Raw genomic sequence first — 23,195 nt, 5'->3', positions numbered from 1 at the left:
TCTGTCTGTCTGTCTGTCTGTCTTCATTCTATATATTGTTCTCTCGTTCTGTCAGTACTTTTGTTCTGTCTTTCTATTGTTCTGTCATTCTGTCTGTCTTTGAACACTTTGAACACTATGCCAAGCCAGTGTTATTTATTATTAACATTTTTTTGTGTCCTCAAGGTTATAATATGGTCTGCCTTGATCTGCTGACAACTGTATTGTATTCAGTAGCATGAAAGTGCTGTCAAACTTCAATTAAACCTTTCATTTATTGTCTCTGTATGACTGCAGATAGTTTTTACAACCTGAGGTCACTGTACTTTTATGCATCAGTTCTCAGATAACAGACAGTTACTTAATTGGATCATAATTAAAGCTCATGTAAGTCAGTTCCTAATGAGATTAGTCTTCCAGCACATCAGTTTTTCCAAGTTTATATGAGATGCTGATCAGGCGAGGCTCTAAATGGAATATACTTATCATGTTTATATTTTTTTGGAGTGTCAGAAGAAATGAAGACTCACATTAAAATCTGAAAAGGGTAGTTTAAACTTAACTGGCTCCAGTGAGCTCCAGGCACCCTTGTTTTCCACTCATGTTGGCTTGAGAAACGTCTTCCTCCTGTAATGCTGCACGTCTCCGTCAAAGGCTGTGCCAGTCCATATAAACTGCCCTTTATAATGGCAGAAATGCCATTAATGGAATAAAATGCTCCACTTGTTGTTTTGGAACAGCTAGTTTTTGTTCCATCACCTTACATCAGAGCTTCTTGAGAATTACGTAGGTCCTCAGTCAGACTTTTCAGAAGCTCTGTTAGAACTGCAGGCTGACTTAGTACTCTTGTTTGGGCAGCAAGCTAGAGTTTTGAATGACGCAATCATAGAAATGCACTTTTAATGTAATCTACTATTAAAACCTACTGCAGACTCTAAAAAATAAAATTTTGTCATGGAACAGAAGAGCAATCCTGCGTGCAAACGTGCAAGCGTATTGATGTTTTTCTACTATTGTAGACCTTTGTCGTCCACATAATCAGTAGAAAATCTCTGCACTAGTAGACAGGCAATGCAAATGAGACTCTGTCATGTTGTTACTGGGTCATTGAAATTTGACCATAATTGTAGTTTAATGGCCACCAGGAAACCCATTATTCTGTTTGAGAGTCTGGACTTTGGCTTCCATATATTTACACACACACACTGTTCCCTCGGACAAACACATATGACATATGCATTTTGGACTGAAACCCCTACTGGGGACAGCTGTATGTCCAGATTCTCAGTATTTAAAATGAATTATTGTTAAACTGATTTTTTTGGAACTGAGTAAGCATGATCATAAGAGGTTCTCTGGATCTCAGCTGTCACCATGTAGCATCTGTGCCATTTCAAAGGGTCGGGACCAAAATAAACCAGCTATGCAATTGAAGAACAGGACAGATTTAAATCAGTGACACATGAAATTCCACTTCACACAGTATTCAATGAGAGTATTCAAAATCCTCAGGTGAAAACATTGTTTTCCCAGTTGATTATTAGAGCCCTGATTGGGTTATGTATTATAGCATTATGGATTTCCTGACATTTCATCACTTGTTTCAACCATAACTTTTATTGAATACAGTTGCTCACAGTTGCTTTTTAAATTATTATTAGAATAATAACAATTCTGCTGCATTAAATCACCTGCTTAAAAGACACGCCATTTATTTGTTGTAAATAGTTAGAAACAACAATTAAGGAAGATTTATGCTGTCTACTAAGGGGCCGTTCACACAGAATGCATTTTTACATTCCACTGCACTGCTTTTCCATAATTTCTCCATGTAAACATGCACTAGACGGGTGTGATTGACTATTGTGTTTGTGTCTTTTGCAGCTTGTTGTGCATGACACAGTGTTTCAAAAATGGGCTTAAGTTAAAAGTAGTTTAACATGGAAAAAAACAACAACAACATCTCTAGACCTTCCGGATCATTAATTTTATGAATTAAAGCATTAACTGAAATATATACTTAATATATACAATATTTTATTGAAATATATATAAAAAAAAACTCTCTCGATTTCATTAAGTTGAAGTACTAAAATAACTAAAACATAATAAAAAACAGACATATTACAAAAAAATTAAAGCATTAACTGAAATATATACTTAATATATACAATATTTTATTGAAATATATATAAAAAAAACTCTCTCGATTTAATTAAGTTGAAGTACTAAAATAACTAAAACATAATAAAAAACAGACATATTACAAAAACAACAACAAAATCATCAAATTCAAAATGTATTAACTAATACTATAATAGTACCAAATGATACTAAAATAACAGTGGATTATGTAATTATTTTTATTAAAATGAATCAATTGGCAATCCTAGTAAAATACACCTGATCCTTTTCCATCCTATTGGTTTTCTGTTTTTTCCTAATATATCCTAATAGCCTCTCTCATAAAAATGGTAATGTTTTATAATACTTTTTCCACATCTTTTGTTCAGTTCCATTTGTTAAGATGACTGTCTGTCAAAATTGTAGTGATTATTATTAAGATTAAACAGTCTCATCCACAGTAATGTTATGCAATCCCTCAGTTAAATCATAATTTCTTCAGGGTAAGGTGGCCAAAAGTAATTTTGCAGAGTTGATTCTGTGAAATGAGATGCTGTTTTTTTTTAGGATAAACTATATCCATATGCGGCCCATCACAGATTTTAACTGGAATAGACAAAGTACATTACAGTGGCACATGTGAACTGCGACTTGCTGAAGGACATCCGTAAAAGACGAAGACCAAACACATGATGTTCTCTTAGACTTTTTTCTTTCCATTTGGTAGACTTTTTTTGAATATATTTTAATCACACATGGTTTGTAACGTGTTTTGCATGCAGCACATCATCACAGTCCAATTCACCAGCAATCCTGAATTGTATCCTGAAGTTTCTGTCAAAAACAGATGTTCTGAATGCTTCTGATAGCATCATATTAAATAGTTGTTGTGATTGGCCTGCAGGTGGCTGGAGGTGGGTGGTGTTAACCTGACCTGTACGCAGTATTGGGTGATTTATCTGCGGGTGCTGCAGGAGGCCATCTGGCCTGGAGGAAGTCTGCCGGCTCAACCGAGACCCCAACTCAGCCAGCAGCAGAAAGACGAGAGCAGAGCGCAGGCTCTGCAGTGCCTTATGAAACTACTGCCAGGTGAGACACCACATAATATGTATATATAAACATATATTAGAACTAACCAACAAGACACACCTGAATCAAATGAACCATCAATGAGAGGGAAAAACTGGGTCACGCAGCACATGGGGAGGGAAAACACAACAAAGACAGTCCAGGGGCGTGACAATTAAAGGATAGATCTTATGTAAATGGAATAATCTGACAATTTGAGTTTCCTCTTTAAGTGACTGATTCAGAATAAAAAAAGCAACTGAATGCATTGTTAACTATGAAGAAAATTTAGAGATCAATCATGCGTAAATACTTTAATCAGTTGAATTTTAACTTCTGAGTGAACATTTTCTGTTCAAATCTTTTTAGCATTTGGTTTTGGATGGAATGAGAAAAATTAGAGCTTGGAAAATCAAGCTTGCAAATTTTGCAATCAAGCTTACCCTGGAAAATAGAACTTGCAAATAACTGTGTGATTCAGACAAACAGCTGTTCAGTAACACAACACCATCGCTCAGGAGATGAATCAATGAATCAGAACAAAAACAACAGAAGTTAAGGGGAATCCACCTCGCAACAGAAAATGACTGTTCTTCATCAGTAGTTTGGTGCAGATTTTGACCGAGTTTGCTTGTGTGGTTCTGTGTTTTTACAGATCTGATCTCTGATATGCTGGGCTCTGAGAAGTACAAGCTATCTTGGCAGACGGTTGTGGATTCTTTTCAGGACCCCACCATAAACAGGTGTGTTTGAGTACTAAATAGACGCAGATAAAAATCAGCACCGCTGTCACTTATGCAACTCCAACACTCCTGTTTACATATTTATGGGGTTAATAACGTTGATTGTTTTTAACTGTATGTGGCTGCAAAAGCGCATACATATTTCATGAGGCAAGCAGACATGGCCTAGTGAACATGTGGCTTTAACAGTTAAAGTGGTCAGGTTGTAATTTACTTGCATTATCTTGTTATGGCACAGTAAGTAAGAGATGCCAATAAAAGAATGCAGAAATGTGCTTTCAATAGATACATCTCTGTGCTCTGTTATCAGGGCGCCTCGTGACATCTTTGTAGACTGTTACCACAGTGGGATGCATGATTTATTCTCGCCGGATTGGATTTCGAGAAAGCTGCTCTGTGATTTACTAGAACATGCTGTAGTCTGCTGTAAATGTCCAGATAAAGCAGATGCTGTTACAATCAGTTATACATTGACTCAATATCTTTTGCTTTATGAGCTGTGTCCTTATACAGAGGGGGGAAGGCAACAAGGCATGTCCAAATCCAGTGTCTGCGTAACATCCTGTCCACTAAGAAACCTTAATCTGGTTGGTTTTGAAGGCAGCCTAGATACATCATCCACTGCTTTTGATAAACCAAAATGCTGTGGGATTTTTGTTGGAAAGAATAAGGATGGCATCTAAATGAGAGCTTTAAAGGAGTTAATTTATTCATAAATGTCAGTTTTCCCCCTCCCATTTTTATTAACTTATGACTCTGGATAGTGTGAGAGACTTATGGCTCATTTTGAAAGACTTTAAACATGATTAAATATATATATAAAATATTGTTCTATTGTTCTATCGTTCTATTAAATATATTATAAAATATATATTATTAATAATAAAAAATAAGAAAATAAATAATTATAGTCATGCTACTTTAAATAGTAGTAGTAGTAGTAGTAATAATTTTAATCATTTATAAATAGTCAAATATATTTATGAATAATTAATTCATTATTAATTATATTATAGTATACTTATAATAGTATATTTGACATTTATTATAGTATATTCTAATATATTTGTTTATTTATTTATCTATCACTAATTAAGATAAATGCATTAATAAAAAAAGGTATTATTTATTCATGTATTAATTTATGAATATAAATATGAAAATGTATTTATTTCGTATTTACTAATTAATTACATTTCATATTTAATTAAATTAATGTATTATTTATTTATTTATTTAATTCCAGTAATTTAATTATTATTATTAATGTATGAATAAATGCACTTTAAATGTATTTATCATTAATTAATAAATGTATTTTTATTTTATTTTATATGTGTGCTTTTGTACAGTTCATTTCTAAGTTCGCTGAATTTTAAACTGTTTTCTGGAATTTACAACAGAATGCATAATTCCCGATATTTCTTAGAAAGTGAACTTGAATCTGAATTCACATTTAGGGCCAGATTTACTAACAGCTTGCGGCAGCGCAAACCGTCTTTTGGCGTATATATAATACATTCAGGATTTACTAAAGACGCACAGTGAAGAATTAGCGCTGAAAACGCGTGGACACAGTAATTTTTGCGCCTGACCTTATTGAATATGCATTTGTTGGAGTCAGGGGCGCCATAAGTGGGGGAAGGTTAGGACGATTCTAAGGGCCCTACGATGGAGGGGGGCCCCCGAGGGAGAAACGCGATTTCTACGAGGGGAACGCGATCGCGATTTCTACCGAGAGGGATCCCCCCTGAACGTGATTTACCGAGTGGAACGCGGAACGTGATCTGTACGGAGGGGGAACCCACTGTACACCCCCCCCCACCCACCCCAGAAAGCGGGGGCCCGAGTAAATATGCTGTCCAAGGGGCCCAGAAACCGTAGTGGTGCCCCTGGTAGGAGTTTCCCTTTCAGATGCAAAATTTATGGGAGGAGAGTCTTAAAATGAATCACGTAGCACAATTTACTAACGTTTGCGCTCGCCAAATTACTGGTATTTGCGCCATTATTTAATGCCCAAAAAAAGCATGTCTTAAACTATTTTGCACTTGAAATGGTAGAAGGGAGAGGATTTTTTCCCACATGTATTAATTTATTTGGAATGCCAGAAAAACACATGATCTGAATCCGAACATATCCTTATGCTAATTTGCGCTGCGCTTGGTAGATCGCGTTGGTCATTATGGAAATTAGATGTTGCTTCTGTTTCTTTTATTTGCGCATTGTCAGTATATCACCCGCAGAAATTTCCACGCCCATCTGCGCTGTTTTGGAACTGCGCTCTTGTACTAATTTGCCCTGCTTAGTAAATCTGTCCCTTAGTGTGATGATTTGCATTAATTTTTACTGTCATAGAGATTATTGAGCTTGATATTACACTGCAAACATTTATAAATTTGCTTCAAAACTGTGCTTTGAATTTTTGAAATTGCAAAGTAATGCTATGAAAGTAAAATTCCCATGGGTCTTGATAATAAAGTATCTGTGTGCAGGATGTAGCTGTGCTTGTGACCTCCTGTGACTGTTTATTTTTTGCAGGCATCTTGTGTACTGCATCTGGGATCTGCTAATCGAGTTTCTCGTCCCTGAGGCATCTGATGGGGACTTTCAGAAAACACTTCTGCACAGCCTGTCCAAAAACGCCGAGAAGCTGCCACCATAGGTGTGCTGGGGGCAGACTGGAGACACTAAACACACTTGCATATATACATACATATATATACATACTTATCACATACGAACGTGTGATAAGTTAAAGTGTTAGGCAGGAATATGTAATCAAGAAAGTGTGGATTTGGATTCATGACAGCCTGTGTCTGGCACCAATTTGGTCTCCCTGTTTCTGGGACACATGCGCACATCCGGGCAGGCATTGATTAATGGCCACCTGTTTTGTGTTTTATCAAACCACAAGTCCAATCTCTAAAGCCCGACATGCCGGATCTGAATTAGTCGCAAGTTCTCCAACTTTTATCCACCTTGTTCCCGCTTCAGCTTTGGGCAAAGCTCTTACAGATGGACTGCGCAGATCATTTCTGCACCATCCTATTATGTGTTTCCAGCCTTTCAGTCTTGATATACCTTGACTTTACACACATTCCCTTCTTGTGCACATACTTGATCATTTTGCTTTTAGCCTTTTTCAGAGATGCTTTAAGAGGCTGTATCGACGTTATCTCGCGAAGTAAGAAAGCCTGTTTTTCCACAAGTTTCCTCTTTAAGTATGAAATTCATCACATGTGCGTCTGGTGTCACGGTAATGCTGTACGTGCTTTGTGTGCTTTCAGCCAACTTGTGAAGCCTTTAAATGTAATTTCTCTATTCACAACCTCTAATTAAGTGGTTAGACGCCTCTGTGGAAAAAGAAAAGGTCATGTTGATTCAGCAAAAATGGCCAGTTTTCAGCATTTGTCTTATTTACTCTGTTATTGAAGTATGCATATAAGTTTTCTTAAAGAGATAGTTCACCCAAAAAGGACATTCCAATCCTGTATTACTTCTTTTTTGTGGAATATAAAATATTTTTTTGAGATATGTCTTTTTTTTACCCTTATAATGGAAGTCAATAGTCACCAAAACTGTTTGGTTACCAACATTCAAAAAATGTCCTGTGTTTTGCAGCAAAAAGTCATACAGGTTTGGAAACAATTTTTGGGTGAACTACTCCTTTAAATATGTTTATTTCTTCTAACAAATAATAGAGTATTACATGGTTCTGGTTTGTGGTTTACTTATTTTCTTAGAATTCTAGCACAATGAAATGATGTCTTAATTGCCTTAATGTGTATAACAAACAAAACTATCAAATGGATGCACATGTAACTCTTAAAAAGTCTGAAAAAAGCCTTGTCATTCCTTAAAGAGATAGTTCACCCAAAAATAAAAATTCTGTCATTAATAATAATGTCGTTCCAAACCCGTAAGATCTTCATTCATCTTCAGAGCACAAATTAAGATATTTTTGATGAAATCCGAGAGCTCTCTGACCCTGCATAGAGTGCAATGTAACTGAAATGTTTCCAGACCCAGAAACGTAGTTAGGACATTGTTAAAACAGAAGCTACAAGAATACTTTTGTGTGCAAAGAAAACAAAAATAATGGGCCTCATTCATGAAACGAGCAGAACGAATTTTTGTGTAAATCGTTCGTAAAGCCGTTCTGATGTAAACTTTCAAATTCATGAAAATTTTCGTATTTTCAAAATGTTAGTTGGTACGAAAGAAATGTACACCTGCTCCCTACCACGTGTAAATGGTGCGTAAAATGTTCTGTGTTCTTTTTGGCAAACTGATGACACTGAATTTTGATGCACTGCCATAATAATTACAAGTTCAATTGCCCTTGCCCTCTTTTTGAATTTAAATTTTTTTATTTTAAATTAATTTATTAAAAATTGTTTTTTTTTTTGCAGCTGAGTTGATAATTGTAAAACGCAGCACTCGTCACCGTCACTATTTACCCAGCCGTAAATAGAGGAGGGGCGGGAGTCGGGACAAAATGCCTAACCATCCTACTTGTACAACGACCGCCTACAACGATGGAGAAGTCAATATTACTGGTTACTGCTTTATTATATTTAGTAAAATTCTTAAAAATGAGATACTAGTAGGCTAATACGTTGCCGCCGTTAATATTCCATACCATAGCAACTAAAGCGTCTCAGCTGGAAAAACGCTGACCAGCTGGTCATTTTAAGAAGAGCGCCTGACATTTTTTCAGCTGGCTAAAAACTCTTTGGTGGTCACACACATTATTGAATATTTATTGTTAGGCATATGGCCTAGTCTTTTTTGCATTTATGCAATATACTGGAGCCAAACCTGAGAAAGTAGACCAGAATATTCCACTGCATTCCAGGACACGCAAGTTGCATAGCTGTCATTTATAGGCGGGGATTATGCTAATTGTGAATGAGCGTGCACGAGCGCCCTATTACGAATGATTGGAATTCATTAACATACACGTTTAACTATCAAATCGGACGTTTACGAAGAGTCTGTGAATCCGGAGGAGAGTTTTCGAGAAGGTCTGTTTTACACGCAAATTACTCAGAATTTACTCATATATTTACGCAAGTTTCATGAATGAGGCCCATTGACTTTATTTAACAATTCTTCTCCAAATCACGTGCTCCGCAATTATTGAGAGTACCTCTGCACGTAAACAGCACATGCGCGTGATGCTGCTGCCATAGAACATGCATGTGCTGCACCTTGTTTACGTGCAGAGGCACACACGTCAATATGTCATCATGGTACTCTCGATAATAGCGGAATACGTGATTTGGAGGAGAAGAATTGTTAAATACAGTCGTTATTTTTGTTTTCTTTGCGCACACAAAAAGTATTCTCGTAACTTTTGAAACACTGATGTCACATGGACTGTTTTACTGATGTCCTTTCTATGTTTCTGGGTCTGAAAACATTTCCGTTGCGTTGCTTTCTATGGAGGGTCAGAAAGCTCTTGGATTTCATCAAAAATACCTTAATTTTTGTTCCGAAGATGAACGAAGGTCTTACAGGTTTAGAACGACATTCGGGTAGTTAATGACAGAATTTTCATTTTTGGGTGAACTATCCCTTTAATAAAATGTGTAATTAGTTTCCAAATCTTAAAAGTATTACTGTCAAATTTTTTTATTAGCATTAATATGTCATCTAGTCACCATTCCGCTTGCACAAACTACCTAGTAGTTGCGTAAAATGGTCTTGTCCTTTCCGTATGTGATGGCTTGAGCTCAGTGCATGCAGATTTAGATTGAGGTTCTGCACTGCGAGCCCTGTTGCCCAGTATGCATTACAGTGGCTTAATGGCTTTGTTACACTGTACTTGTGCTTAAAGCGCTGAATGTTGCACTATTTGTAATTTTGTAAGTGATTTGGTCGTGTATGTTGTAGGTCTTATGTTGTTCTGATGTGTACTGAAATTATAAAGCAGTTAATGTTGTCATTGAATTAAGACGAGATGCATTTTAAAATGTCACTTATTTTTGAAGTGCTTTCAGTTTCGGTTAGCATGTTACACTTGTTTGTATTAACTTATTCAAACTTTAATGTGATTCAGTTTGCATTTAAAACAGGAAAACAGCTGGTACCAAAAAAAACCATACTAAGATATATATTAAATGATGCAAACAAATCTACCAAAATGTGGACAGAAACTGTTTCTGCTTCTTTTGGTCACATTTAGTCATGTTTAGTTCAAGTAGATTGTGTTTTGTTCAGAATTTTGGATTACAATTTTTTTTCCGGCAATATGATTTATGGTTGTCAGTAATACACGAGCCTCACATGTTTTGTCAAATAGCTTAAGTTGAGTGAAACAGCACTTCTCAATTAAAATTATGTAATAAAATCACAAAAAAAAATATGTAATTCTATTGGAAGCATTTTGAATTAACAGAATTTGGTAGCACTTTATAAGGAAACCTGATTTGAACAGCTGATTTGAACGTTCCATTGACATGCTGTTACCTTTATGTACCTGTCAATCTTTTATTTAATTTCATCCAGTTAATACGTTTTTTCTACTATTGAAGTGAAAACATCATGTTAATTCACATGGTCAGTTGAAAACAAGGGAACGTGCTTGCCAAAACGCTTCACATGCTAAATCCTCCTCATGCTAAATAATCCTGCACTGCTGTTCCATGATATGAGATTACAAGCACAGACATCTTGGAGCTAAACATCCAGATTTCCTAGAATTTAGTGGAAAACATTTCAAAACCTTTGTTCGAAGTTTTTGCCCTTGGAAAAAAGGTCTATCTCCAAAGTCAACAGAAATAGATTAACAAAGAGACGTTGGATTATTGAAATCAGATAAAGTATCTGGGACTAATTTTGGAGGTCGACAAAATGAGTTTGGCAAGTCTTAAGAGCAAGTAGTCATGACCTTTTACCTTAGAGATCACTGATGTCTGTCACAACAAAATACAACCTAATAAATCCTGCTAATGCATCACTATACCAGTCACTGATGAACAGAGAAACATCAAAAGTGTTGCGTTTATAATTTTGTTCAGTGTATCTATCTATCTATCTGTCTGTCTGTCATACTATCTGTCTGTCTGTGTCATACTGTCTGTCTGCCTGCCTGCCTGCCTATCCGTCCGTTCATCCGTCCGTCCGCCCGCCCGCCCGCCTTTATTGCATGATATCAAAAGGAAACCCTTTAAGCGGTCAACATGCATGACATCATTTGGTGTACAGGCACCAAACATCATTACACATTATGTAGCCCTCTCTTATACTTGCATAAGGATCTAAAATGTCTTTAACTGTCTAACCCTGAGTGCCACTGGCTCACTTACAGTTAGGCTGACATATAAACAGGTCAAGTGCTCTTAAAAGGACACTGACACTTAGCTGGAAATAACAGAAATAAAACCTGATCTCAGACTAAATGGAATTTTAAAAGATTAATGATCCTTAAATTCTTGTGTGTTTTATTCAGGAACTAGTGATGTTGCTCTAATGGACAACAGAAAAAAACAAACAAACAGTAAAACTCCCCATGCTTAAATACGAGCAAATCAAATGAGCAGGTCAAGTGCTTGTTTATATATTCGTTTTGTGTGTGTCTATTTAAAGTATTTAACGTAAACAAATGTGACATGTAAATACAAACTAACAATTTCAATAGTATCCCAATTAATTTGCTTACAAAAACCTTAAGCCATGTTCTTTTGACCCGTGCACTGTGAAATGTGTTTATATGCCAGTACATCCCCACAAGCAATTCCTTCAAATATTGGGAAACACTCAGCAGAGTATTAATACCGTGATGTTAGACCACAGAGCACAGGAATGTTTCCTGAGGTGCTACAGACCTGGATCTGCACACTTTAGACTTACTCATCAGTGACGTCTTGCTCAGTGGAATAAACAGACCTGTCATGAGGAGCACACTGTCAATATCCAATGTCCACATTGACAAATAAAAAAGTTATGAACTAGTTTCTGATGGAATTTGTGTGGTAATGTGGCCCAGTCTCTAAAAATCTGACCTTGTTACTGAATGATTGTAGGTTCAACCCCTATAAGGTGCAAAACACACACTGTCACAACTGTGTAAATAAATAAGCTGTTCTTTTCCATACAATTAAAGTCGATGGTGAGCAAAAAATTACTTGGAGGTAAAAAAAAAAAAAAGAGAACCAAAGGTTTTATTTTCAACAAAGAAAGTTGTTGTTTTGAACCCCATTGACTTTGATAAAAATGGTTAAAACATTCTTTAAAATACATTACCATTTAAAAGTTTGTAGTTGGTATGTTTTATTTTTTTTATATAATAATTGTATATAATATAGTATCTTATGCTCACCAAGACTGCATTTATTGATCAAAAATACAGTAATATTGTGAAATATTGTTACAGTTTAAAAGAAATGTTTTGTATTTTAATATTTTTAAAATGATATTCCTGTGATGCAAAGCTGAATTTTCAGCATCAATACGCCAGTCTTCAATGTCACATGATCCTTCAGAAATAATTCTAATATGCTGTGCTCGAGTAACATTCCTTACTATTATTATTGGTGTTGAAAACAGTTGTATATTTGTGTGGAAATATTGATCAATTTGAAACATTCCTTGCTTAATAAAATTATTTTTCAATCATAAATAAATAAATTAATAATAAAAATAACCTCAAACTTATAAGAAAGTCATACAGGTTTGAAACAGCATAAGGGTGAGTACATGACGACAGATTTTCCATTTTTGGGTGAACTCTTTAAATTTTAGTCAGATCTTAAAACTACAGAATTGTCATATGACTTCAGGTGACTTGGAATATAGTGCACGAGTTGCATGGACTACTTTTATAATGCATTTTAAGCTTTTTAAAGCTTGTCAGCCATTGGTCACCATCCACTTTCATTGTATGGAACAGAGTAGCTTGGACAGCCTTCTAAATATCTCCTTTTGTGTTCCACAGAATAAAGTAAGTCATACCATATTGGCACAACATAAGGGTGAGTAAAAGAGAAGAGAACTTACATTTTTACATTTTAAGACCCATGTTCCATTTAAATGCATGGGAATATACGGGAAGAAAATGTCAACACCTGGAGCAGCATGGTAAAGATGATGAAAAACCTGATGATTATGATTATTTCTGGCTCAGGATTTAGATCTTTTAGGTCATTTCAAAATATTTGAGTTTGACTACATATTAAGTTACTTCCTGCTCATGCAGGCTAGTGGTAGTGTTCGTTCACTTCATCCATGTGGCCCCTGAGCACTTGAGTAATTTAAACCAATAAATCATTAGCTGTAGGCTACTGCAACTACAAAAGGCCACTGATAATTGATCCCGCCTTTTTGTATTTTTTGGCTATGTTAAACATTTTGGCCCTACGCATATTTATTTAATAATAATTTGATTTCACGATCGAGGCCCCCGTTTTTCCCCTCTTAGTAAGCCTGTTGAGTAATTGAAGATTAGCATGAACCTCAAGCCCATCCTCATATTTGTGGAAAACACATGGCTTCACTGAGGTTATGCAACCACTTGCTGAACATTTATTCTCCAGGACCTTTTGACAAGCCTTAGTTTTGGCAAAATGAGATGCATATTTTTTATATTTCTGATTGTTTGTCTCTCCTGATTTTACTAGATTAGCGTTAGATTAAGGCACTTGTGTTGAGCCAAGGAAAGTTTCCTCTGGTCTCTGGTTTGTGTTATCCTGCGGCTTTAGTCGTGGCCAACGAGACGTGTCTATTAACACATCACTGGATCTGTCATGTCCTTTTAAATAGTGCCTTTATACATTTGTAATAATGAATTGTACCTGTTGTGTATTAGGGAAGAAATATTATGATGTAGTTCTCTCTCACAGTGCCTCCTGGTGACAGTCCAGTGCTTATATTCAGCATTCGCTCTTCACTCTTTCTGACATGTTTATATAGTCAGCAGTGTGCAAAAACAACGCAATAAATCTTTAAACTTTTAGTTGATAATTTATCGTCTAATAAGCGTTCACCTGCGTTTGCAGAGTTCATAACATATCTGAGTGGAGCTTTAGTTCTTGTTCTGCCAACAGAAGGCGCCCTAGAGCTGTTGGGATTTTTAGGACAGTCTGCTTTCCGACCACAAGGTGGCAGGATAAGCAAAGACTAAAAAGTTGCTGTTCAATGCGATACATACCGTAGACCCAAAAACACTTTCATCACAAGTCTAGAAAGATAACAAAATATTAAAACAAGTGGAAACAAATTATGCTAGATGTTCTCTCAGAACTATTCGCTTTTTTTTTTAAAGCCTTGTTTGCTTTCACTTTTGAACCTTTAAAATTATGTCAAGGTGATATTTCTACCACTAGTACTAGTAACACTAGTACCTTTCAAAAGGTTGGCATCAATTAATTCATTCATTCGTTCATTCAAGAAGGCTTATGCTCACTGAGAGCTTTATTTGATTAGAAATACAGTAATATGTGACCCTGGACCACAAAACCAGTCATAAGTAGCACGGGTATATTTGTAGCAATAGCCAACAATACATTGTATGGGTCAAAATTATACATTTTTTGTCTTTAATGCAAAAAACATTAGGATATTACGTAAAGATCATGTTCCATGAAGCTATTTTGTAAATTTCCTACTGTAAATATATCAAAACTGAATTTTTGATTAATAATATGCATGGCTAAGGACTTCATTTGGACAACATTAAAGGCGATTTTCTCAATGTTGTGATTTTTTTTGCACCCTCAGATTCCAGATTTTCAAATAGTTGTATATCGGCCAAATATTACCCTATCCTAACAAATCATGCAACAATGGAAAGCTTATTTATTCAGCTTTCAGATGATGTATAAATCTCAATTTAAAAAAATCGTCCCTTATGACTGGTTTTGTGGTCCAGGGTCACATATTATTGAAATATTACAATTAAAATAACCATCTAAAAATGTAATTTCTTTCTGTGATGCAAAGCTGAATTTTCAGCATCATTACTCCAGTCTTCAGTGTATGATCCTTCAGAAATCCTTCTAATATGCTGGTTTGCTGCTCAAAAAACATTTCTTATTATTTTCAATGTTAAAAACAGTTGTGCTGCTCAATATTTTTGTGGAAATTCATGATAATTATTTTTCCAGGATTATTTGATGAATAGAACGTTCAAAAGAACAGATTTATTTGAAATAGAATTTTTAATTTAGTAACATTATAAATGTCTTTACAGTCACTTTTATTTTTTCAGTTCTTCTTGCTGAATAAAAGTGATTTCATCAAACATTGATCAATCAATCAATCAATCAATCAATCATTAAACCTAAAAAAGCCGTGCTTGTGCTCTGTCTTCAAAATTAATGCCACTTGGTTTGATATTTTGCTATATAGTAGCATATACATTTAAGTTTAAATTAACTTATATAATAAGCCATACATTTTAAGTGCATCATAAATTTCCAAATGCTTTTTGGAGTCATTGCTTGTATATTCCATAATATCTCCAGTTATTGTCACTGACCTGCCGATCCTTCAGAATCCCTCATTATCTCTCTTTATCTCGACACATACTGTGCTTATGTGTACAAGGAGCCGTTGATCATTTTTTTTTATAAACTCTTCCCCTATTATGTAAACAACATTTCAAGTAGCTTTGTATCCCAACTGATTGTGTTACGTTTAGATGAATGGCTTGTTTTGAGTGGTTCTGTGCAGCCAGTGCCATCATTCATTTCACTCTTCCAGGAAAACCCAACGCCGTCTAGATCCTCACAACTGTCCCCCAACACAGACTTGTATGTGCTTGCTGAAAGACTGCTATTGGGTCTACAGAAGAGCAACGTTAAACCATAATCCCTGTTATTCTTGCAGTTAATATAAATCTTTGTTGTTTTTCTAATTGTTGCTGTCCTGAGGTCAATTTGCCCTTTCTTTTCTCTTTCTTCAACACCTCAACCAACATCTGCACAGTTAAATGAAAGCTCGGCTTTCACAATGATGCATTCAGTTTTAACCAGAACCACACTGAACTCACGTTGCTTCAAGAAATATGAAGGTGTCTAATAATAGAGGAGTGTTATGAGAGTAGGGAGACAGGTCTGGGACAGCGTGTCCCTAAATGACTGCACTCTTCAGGTCAACATATCTCCGTTTAACACAGTTTAAAGGAGCCGTGATCACGCTCGGATAGATCTTTTGGACGGCCGCTGTCTGTACCGTGCTTTACATTGGCGCATGATCAAAGGCTGAACCTGTTTTGACCTTCTATGTTTCAGGGGACATTTACATAGCAGCATTTGCAAGCAGATTGAGGGCAGAATTAGCCATTATCTGCTGAGGGGCTTGTAGGGGCTGATCCAGGATACAGACACTGTGTTCTGTGTTGCTCTTCCTGCCTTGAATTCCAGCAGAGCCTTTGGTGGTCTTTGTGTAATAACAAAACAACGTTTTTCCGTTACAAGAAACCATGGTATCAGTGGGAACACAGACAATAACGCCTTAGTTTGATGGAGAAATTGCAGATTAAGTAATGCTGTGGTGATTTATTTATTACCCAACCCCAATTCACATACACTTGTTTTGCACTGTAAACAGATGCATGAGTAATTTTCAAAAACAAGGTCACTTTAACATGCTTTGCAAAAATGGACTAATTCAAGGTATAATTATGTTAATCTGATATCTGAAGATAATGTGAGAAGCACATTTTAATATGTATTGTATGCATTAGACACCTTTCACTGACTTCTTTATGTACTCGGGTTCAGGCTTTCCCTAGTTTGACGCCGAACATAATTTTTTCCATCAGACCCAAATAAATTAACCTCCTGATTTTTTCATGTCATTACATTGTTTAGAGCATTAAAAAACAAACAAACAAAAAAAAACTACTTGATATTTCATTCATAAGTTTTGTTATGTCCTCGGTAGAGGACATCAGGACTCTTTTTTTTTTTAAAATAAAAAGACATGAATGAACATGCATAGGCAAAAACAATTGAATTTTTAAAATCACCAATACATTTTTAGTTTTCAGGATTTTTTTTAACAAACTTTGTATAAAGATGATTCTCAACTATATTATAACAGAATGATTTTGATATACAATTTTTCTTTATGCAAAATGTGTGTAAAATGGCCATAGATGGGTTTTCTCATTATATACAATGTATCTATAAACTAACTCTAATTTGCATATTAATGTGTTTTTGGGGCAACATGTAATGAAAAAAGAAGTGTAATAATGGGAGTAATAATTGGCAAGATTTTCATAATAATATATAATATTTCATAGGAATATTGAAATATAATTTGTTTCCCTATTAATTTGTTGTGTCTCCCAAAATGCGTAATAAACATGCTTTTAGTCCCGGTGTCCTCATATGAGTCATGTTTCGTAACAGAAAGTCATATTTTGATTTGAAATCCCATAACATTTTCCTGAGATGTTGATTTATAACACACAGTTAAAAAATTAGTCATGTTTAAATGATAATTACAAAATATTATCATATTTCCATAAGAGTGTCACTAAACTAATATCAGACATTTTTGAAGACCAAAGAGTGGGAGTGGTCATGGTGAAACATCAAAACATTTGGTATCTCTGAAAAGCCCTAAATGTGCTCTGTACAGGACATCCAGGCATGTAGAGTTTTTGAGAAATTCACTAAAATATAATGTTCTCATATGAGGATGCAGGGTCTTAGGAGGTTAAGCTTGCTCTTATCACTGACGTGAACTTTGGACCAGTTCTCCTCTCTCTCCACACAACAATGCTCCTTAGCAAAGTTTAGTCTAGCCTTTTGCTTCTTTCTGATTATGAGAGGTTTGGTCACTGCAGAGTGTGCATTCAGTCCGACTTCTCTTAAACGCTGAGACACTGTATGCCGAGACAGATCCTTACCCAGTTCACTGCTGAACTTGCAAGCAATTCCAGCTGCAGTGTTGAACCGATTCCCCATCCTGTCCACTCGTTTGTTTTTTTGTGGAGGACCAGCCTTTTTGGGGGACTTGAATGAGTTAGTGACATTGTAAAGATACAATATTTGAGAAATCACAGATTTGGAACAACCAACTTATCTTGCTATGACTGAAAGGGTAATGCCTTTGGCCTTCATCCAGACCGCCTCCTGTCGCAGGGGTTCAGTCACCTTAGACGGGCCTGCCATCTTACAATCTCAGTGAAAATTGTGCCGCCAGTTAAATAGGGTTTGTAACCTAATTAAGGAAATTAGCACGAGGTGCCAGATTAACACCAATAACTGGGAGGTATCTGTAAGTGTTTTGTATACTGTGCTTCAGAATACAATTAATTTATGAAATATGCTTAAAAACTGCCCTTCTGCTCCTGTTAGCATAACTTCAAATAGGACTAAGCAGTGACCTTGAAATGTTAGAATTTGGAGCTTGTTCTCTAGTTTTGATCTCCATACAGTATAATGTGTATATACTCTAATTTTGATCTCCACTGTAACCCTCAATAAGCATGTTGTAAAAAAAAGCAAGCCCTTACAAATTTTTACAAATTGTTATGAGACTCTACAGTCAGACTACAGAAACGGTAGTATCAGTGTGCGTGTATGTGTGTGTGTGTGTATAGACTACAGACTGCTACAGCCTTCTTTGAAAGATATTGTGTTTGTCAAGTCTATGTACTGTTCAGGAGATGACTCTCCTTTCCGGAAGACAGCCGATCAGCTGTGGAAAAAGCAATTGACAATACCATCTGTTAGAGAGGAAAGTTTCTCAGGAATCTGGTATGTGTTTGTTAAATTCCCGATTAATAGCACACTTTCAGCTGTAGCTGCTGTTTGGTTCACTCATTCTTTCGTTCGGTTTTTCTCTTTTTGTTGCTCATACATATACAAACACCAAACCAATCCAAAAGAGCAGTCTGCACTTTTTTTTTGTGCATTGTTTTCCACATAAATGACTTGCGGCTAGTTTATTTCTGAACAGCTCTAAGAAGTTGAAACAGTTGAGTCCTAGTACATCTTAATGCAGCAATAAAACATTTGTAGCCACTAAACCACCAAGCCTTGATTCTTTCCCTCCTCACTAGAGCATGAAACAGGATTTGTAGGGCTTGCAACTGATTAAAAACAAGTGCACTTCTTTCATTAGTACTTCTCAGTTAAAATCTCCCTAAGTAAGCCGTTTTCCAGTCCTAATGCAGGACATTAAAACAATATGAACCTGACAAATGGTTCATATTTATTCAGGAAAAAGTGAGGAAATCCTCAAGAGTTTAGTTGCTACAACAAAACGGTATTTTTAATCATTTACTGTAATTTTACGGTAATAGTTTCATATAGTCAGAGTGAATAATGGATGTCAGATTTCGCTGAATGCATTGTTATGGCACTTTGCTATTACAAGGAACACGAGAACACTTAATAGCGGTAAGAGAGTTCTAACGCTACAGTATGTTACAATATTTGCAGTTACATCATGTTTTCTTGGGGAAGGAAACGGAGGCTGTCAGATATTTCAGTGATTAGCAATGCATACCTCATCTGGCCTGGCACGTGTGCAGGGGAAGTTCGGTGCTTTTGCATGACTTTTGCATGGATGTGCTGGTTTTTAGATGCGTGAGAGCAAGGAGGAGATGTTGTTTCTCTGATTACTGAAGGGCTGTGAGAGAAGCAGAGCTCCTGAGAGACAATTTTACACCCACACACACACACACACACTGAGAGACAATTTTACACACACACACACACACACACACACACACACACACACACACACACACACACACACACACAGACAGATGCAGCGCTTCAGCACGTTACATTGCTGTGCAGTGAGACAATGAAAGATCAGATCCCTCACAGCCAGGTTTCAGAGCGGCAGTTCACTCATCAGTTTAAAAACAGGCGGATTTGGGACGCCCTAAGAGGACAAGAAAAGATGTCATTACGTATTTCTTTTTTTTCTGTTACTTGTGGTCTTGTATTGTTCTGATTGGCTCACCAGCATACAGTCCTTGAAAGCACTGTAGTTGTTGTCAATTGTTGGATGTTTGCAGTTTTTACATATAAACAGATGAAATAGACAAAATGTAGTTAACTGCAAAAGACAACACTGAAGACTTTTTAAAAAAAATCTTGTAATAATTTACTTCACTTTTTTGCTACTTGTGTGATATTGCTCATACATATACAGTGTTGTGGAAAGTTACTTTTAAAATAAACGCATTACAATATTGCGTTACTCCCTAAAAAGTAGCTAATTAGTTACTTTTTATGGAAAGTAATGTGTTGTTACCTTTGCATTACTTTTTCTAATCTGGCTTGGCCTCATTTTGCTCTCTTCAGAAACAAACAAACAAACAAAAGAAACACAAATGTTATGTTTATCTAAAGCCAATTTTGCTTATCCACCTTATCCTTGCCATAAAAATGGGCGTGGCCATTTGTAATATTTATGGGTCTGGCTTCCAGTCTCATCCGTGTCCAGCTATTTTTATCTGTACAAAACCGATCGTTTTGCTGCTTGATATTGCATATTGTTGTGTCTTACCTTATTATTTTAATGTATTATCTTAGTTATGAATACGCTGGTTTGTAATGCAAACAGTTTTACTGTTTACTGCACGTTGTTATTCTTCTCGTTATTTCTCTATAGCGGCTAACGAACCAGAAGTCTCGCCCATACTTCCGTATTGAAGAATAAGGTGGATTAGTATGGCAGACTTGGATCATTGAAGGTCAGCAGCAAAGACATTGGTTAAAAAATTGGGATTAAATACATTAACAATGTTTGTGTTATTTAACGTAATTATTTCAGGTTTGCATTTCACTGTTTTTATTCATTTTGAAGAATACTGAATCTGTTTTTGTTCAAGTGAGATGAGTAACTGCATGTTCACATTTAGTCTAGAACTACAGCAAGCATCATGTTTACGCAGTGCACACAACGCCTCTGCACTTATTCCCGATTTCTCTCAAAAAGCAGGCATATTTTCTTGTAAATTAAAAAGTAATGCGTTATTTTACTACTTGGGAAAAGTAATCTGATTACATAACTCACGTTACTTGTAATGCGTTACCGTCAACACTGTATATATACATACGGGAAAAAATGATGTGGGAACAATTTTCGCTCAAACATTGCTGGTAAATTTCACAATTATTGTTACAGTATGTGTGTGTATGTATTTACATAGGGAGAGAGAGAGATTCTAATTTGAACTGTGATATGACATTTCATTTAATATGAAAATGTCTTAATTGCTGCTGCTGACACATTCATACACTAAGAACAAAGACTGGAAATAGTTACTTTATAGGTGTTTTCGAAGGTTCACACTTCACAAGAACCAACTAAAATTCTTCACTTTCAAATGTTCAAATCCGAATGTTTTTGTCAGAATGTTAACTCACAGCACTTAGAGGGACAGAGTTGGTTAGAAGCAGCATTTACTGTGAACCGAGCCTGTGAAAAGTGTAAATGAACACAGTGCCATGCTTCACTATGAAACTCACAGAGCAGTAGGTTATATAATTCACTAATTCAATTGCAGCATTTAATTTCCTAATCATGCTTTGATATGTCACTATTTCAGTTTTATTTATTTGTGCAGGCCCTTATGTTTATTTTAATATTCCTGTAGATTAAATTATTAGTTTTCATAAACCTACAAACCCTTTGCAATTCCCTCATCTCTTTAAGACTGCAGGTATTGCTCAGGATGAGTTTGTTACGCCTATCTCTGCTGCTAGTAAATCCCTGCTGTTCAGAACCTGCTGTTTGTTTAAATCACCTCTCACTAACTTTTTTGTTCTTATTGTGTGTTATTTGAATCATGCAGTCATCGTGTAACTGTATTGTGTCCACGCCTGCTGACTGTGTTTTTCCTGGAGAGCTGCTCTTGCTCTCCTGGACTTGGTGTCGGTGAGTAGGCAGCAGTGGGCACCCTGGATCATCTGGTGCTGTGACCAGATGAGGTGATGAAGTGATGAGGAAACTTCTGCATCAAACTCACTCCATCCAACAGGCAGAACAGAGAGACACGCTGCTAACCAAAGCCAAAAGGGTTATAATTAGCTGATGCTGTAATTCAATATTAAAGGGATAATTCAGCCCAAAATGAAAATTCAGGCATCATTTACTCACCCTCATGTTGTTCCAAACCTGACTGACTTTCTTCTGTGGAACAGAAGTTTTTTTTTTTTTTTATCAATTTTAAAAAGCGTTTTTTTTGGCAACGGTTTAAGTCTGTTGTATATTATCATTTTATGATGTGATTTGTATGCTGGATTTTCCAGATATTTATGTAACTCTGGTGCTTATTATTAATCTTCACATGTAAATCCAAATTACAACATCTCAGCTGATGTCTGAATCTAAACACATCACATTTTCTTCTGATTTATTTCATTAATTGTTTCAGGTGAGTTATTGTTAGAGTTAGAGTTACTGCTGAACTTGACTGATACTGCATGGATCTGATACTGCTTTAAATGTGACTCATAAATAATAAATACTTGCATGCACAGTTTTAAGGAAGCTTTAATCGCCTTTTTTGTAACCTCATGACTTAACTGACGACATACTGTAACCAGTGTTCGAACTATACCGTGGACTTTGGGGGAGCCCACTTGTTTTTTTTTATAACGCTTCGTGCGCTTGCACGTGCCTCAAAAGAGGGCTTACAATGACTTACAAAGATACATAACAGCTACAAGTGTATGCACTACTTGCTTTATGCAAGCACTATATAGGATAAATCACTATACAGGATTTACCCTATTATACTTTATCAACACGAATGATAGGTGAAACAACAAACAGCCACCCACAAATAGTCTATAAACAAAGCATCAGGCTGTCTTTGAGTTCACATGAACAACGGTTAAAGTTACTCGTCGTCAGGCTACAGAAGAATACCATAATTCCTCCGTTCAGTTAGGCCTAAGACATCGAGAGTCACGCAGACCTATAACAACCCAGCCACAACACATAATTGCGAATAACATGCCTTACCTTAACACGGAATCGACCACAGAGTCCAACGTTTATATTTTTTCTACGAATCTTTGAGTTAACATGTACTAAACATGAGTGGAATTTGCACCGCAGCGCCCCCACACCTCGATGCTCATGACATAGAATAGCATGTATAGTTATCTTTATTGAAGTGAATTAGGTTTAAATCGCCGTCATGCATGAATGAATGATATTTTTGCAATTTTACACATAATAATCCACGATGATCACATTACACAAAACTGAAATTGCACGTCAAAATAACACATTGTCAATATTTTTTGAGACCCCCCAAAATTTCACAAATCACATTTTCAGGGGAGC

At 36.0% G+C, this 23,195-nt stretch overlaps 1 protein-coding gene across 2 annotated transcripts in view; it reads left to right on the top strand.

The window, feature by feature from the left end:
* The window catches only part of LOC107701420 (sorting nexin-19-like), a 32,810-nt gene extending 25,371 nt beyond the window's left edge, over positions 1-7,439 (top strand). For both annotated transcript variants that reach the window (XM_016503420.1, XM_016503421.1), the window contains exons 10-12: positions 3,008-3,192; positions 3,827-3,914; positions 6,453-7,439. In XM_016503420.1, coding sequence (XP_016358906.1) covers positions 3,008-3,192; positions 3,827-3,914; positions 6,453-6,576 — 397 coding nt within the window. In that variant the 3' untranslated portion in view covers positions 6,577-7,439. The remainder of the gene's footprint in view (positions 1-3,007; positions 3,193-3,826; positions 3,915-6,452) is intronic.
* The last annotated feature ends 15,756 nt before the right edge of the window (positions 7,440-23,195 follow it).

Source organism: Sinocyclocheilus anshuiensis, unplaced genomic scaffold (genome assembly GCF_001515605.1).
Source record: "Sinocyclocheilus anshuiensis isolate Anshui unplaced genomic scaffold, SAMN03320099.WGS_v1.1 scaffold1906, whole genome shotgun sequence".
Lineage (NCBI taxonomy): Eukaryota > Metazoa > Chordata > Actinopteri > Cypriniformes > Cyprinidae > Sinocyclocheilus > Sinocyclocheilus anshuiensis.
The sequence above is the reverse complement of the archived record's forward strand: the minus strand, read 5'-3'. Positions and strand labels throughout refer to the sequence as shown.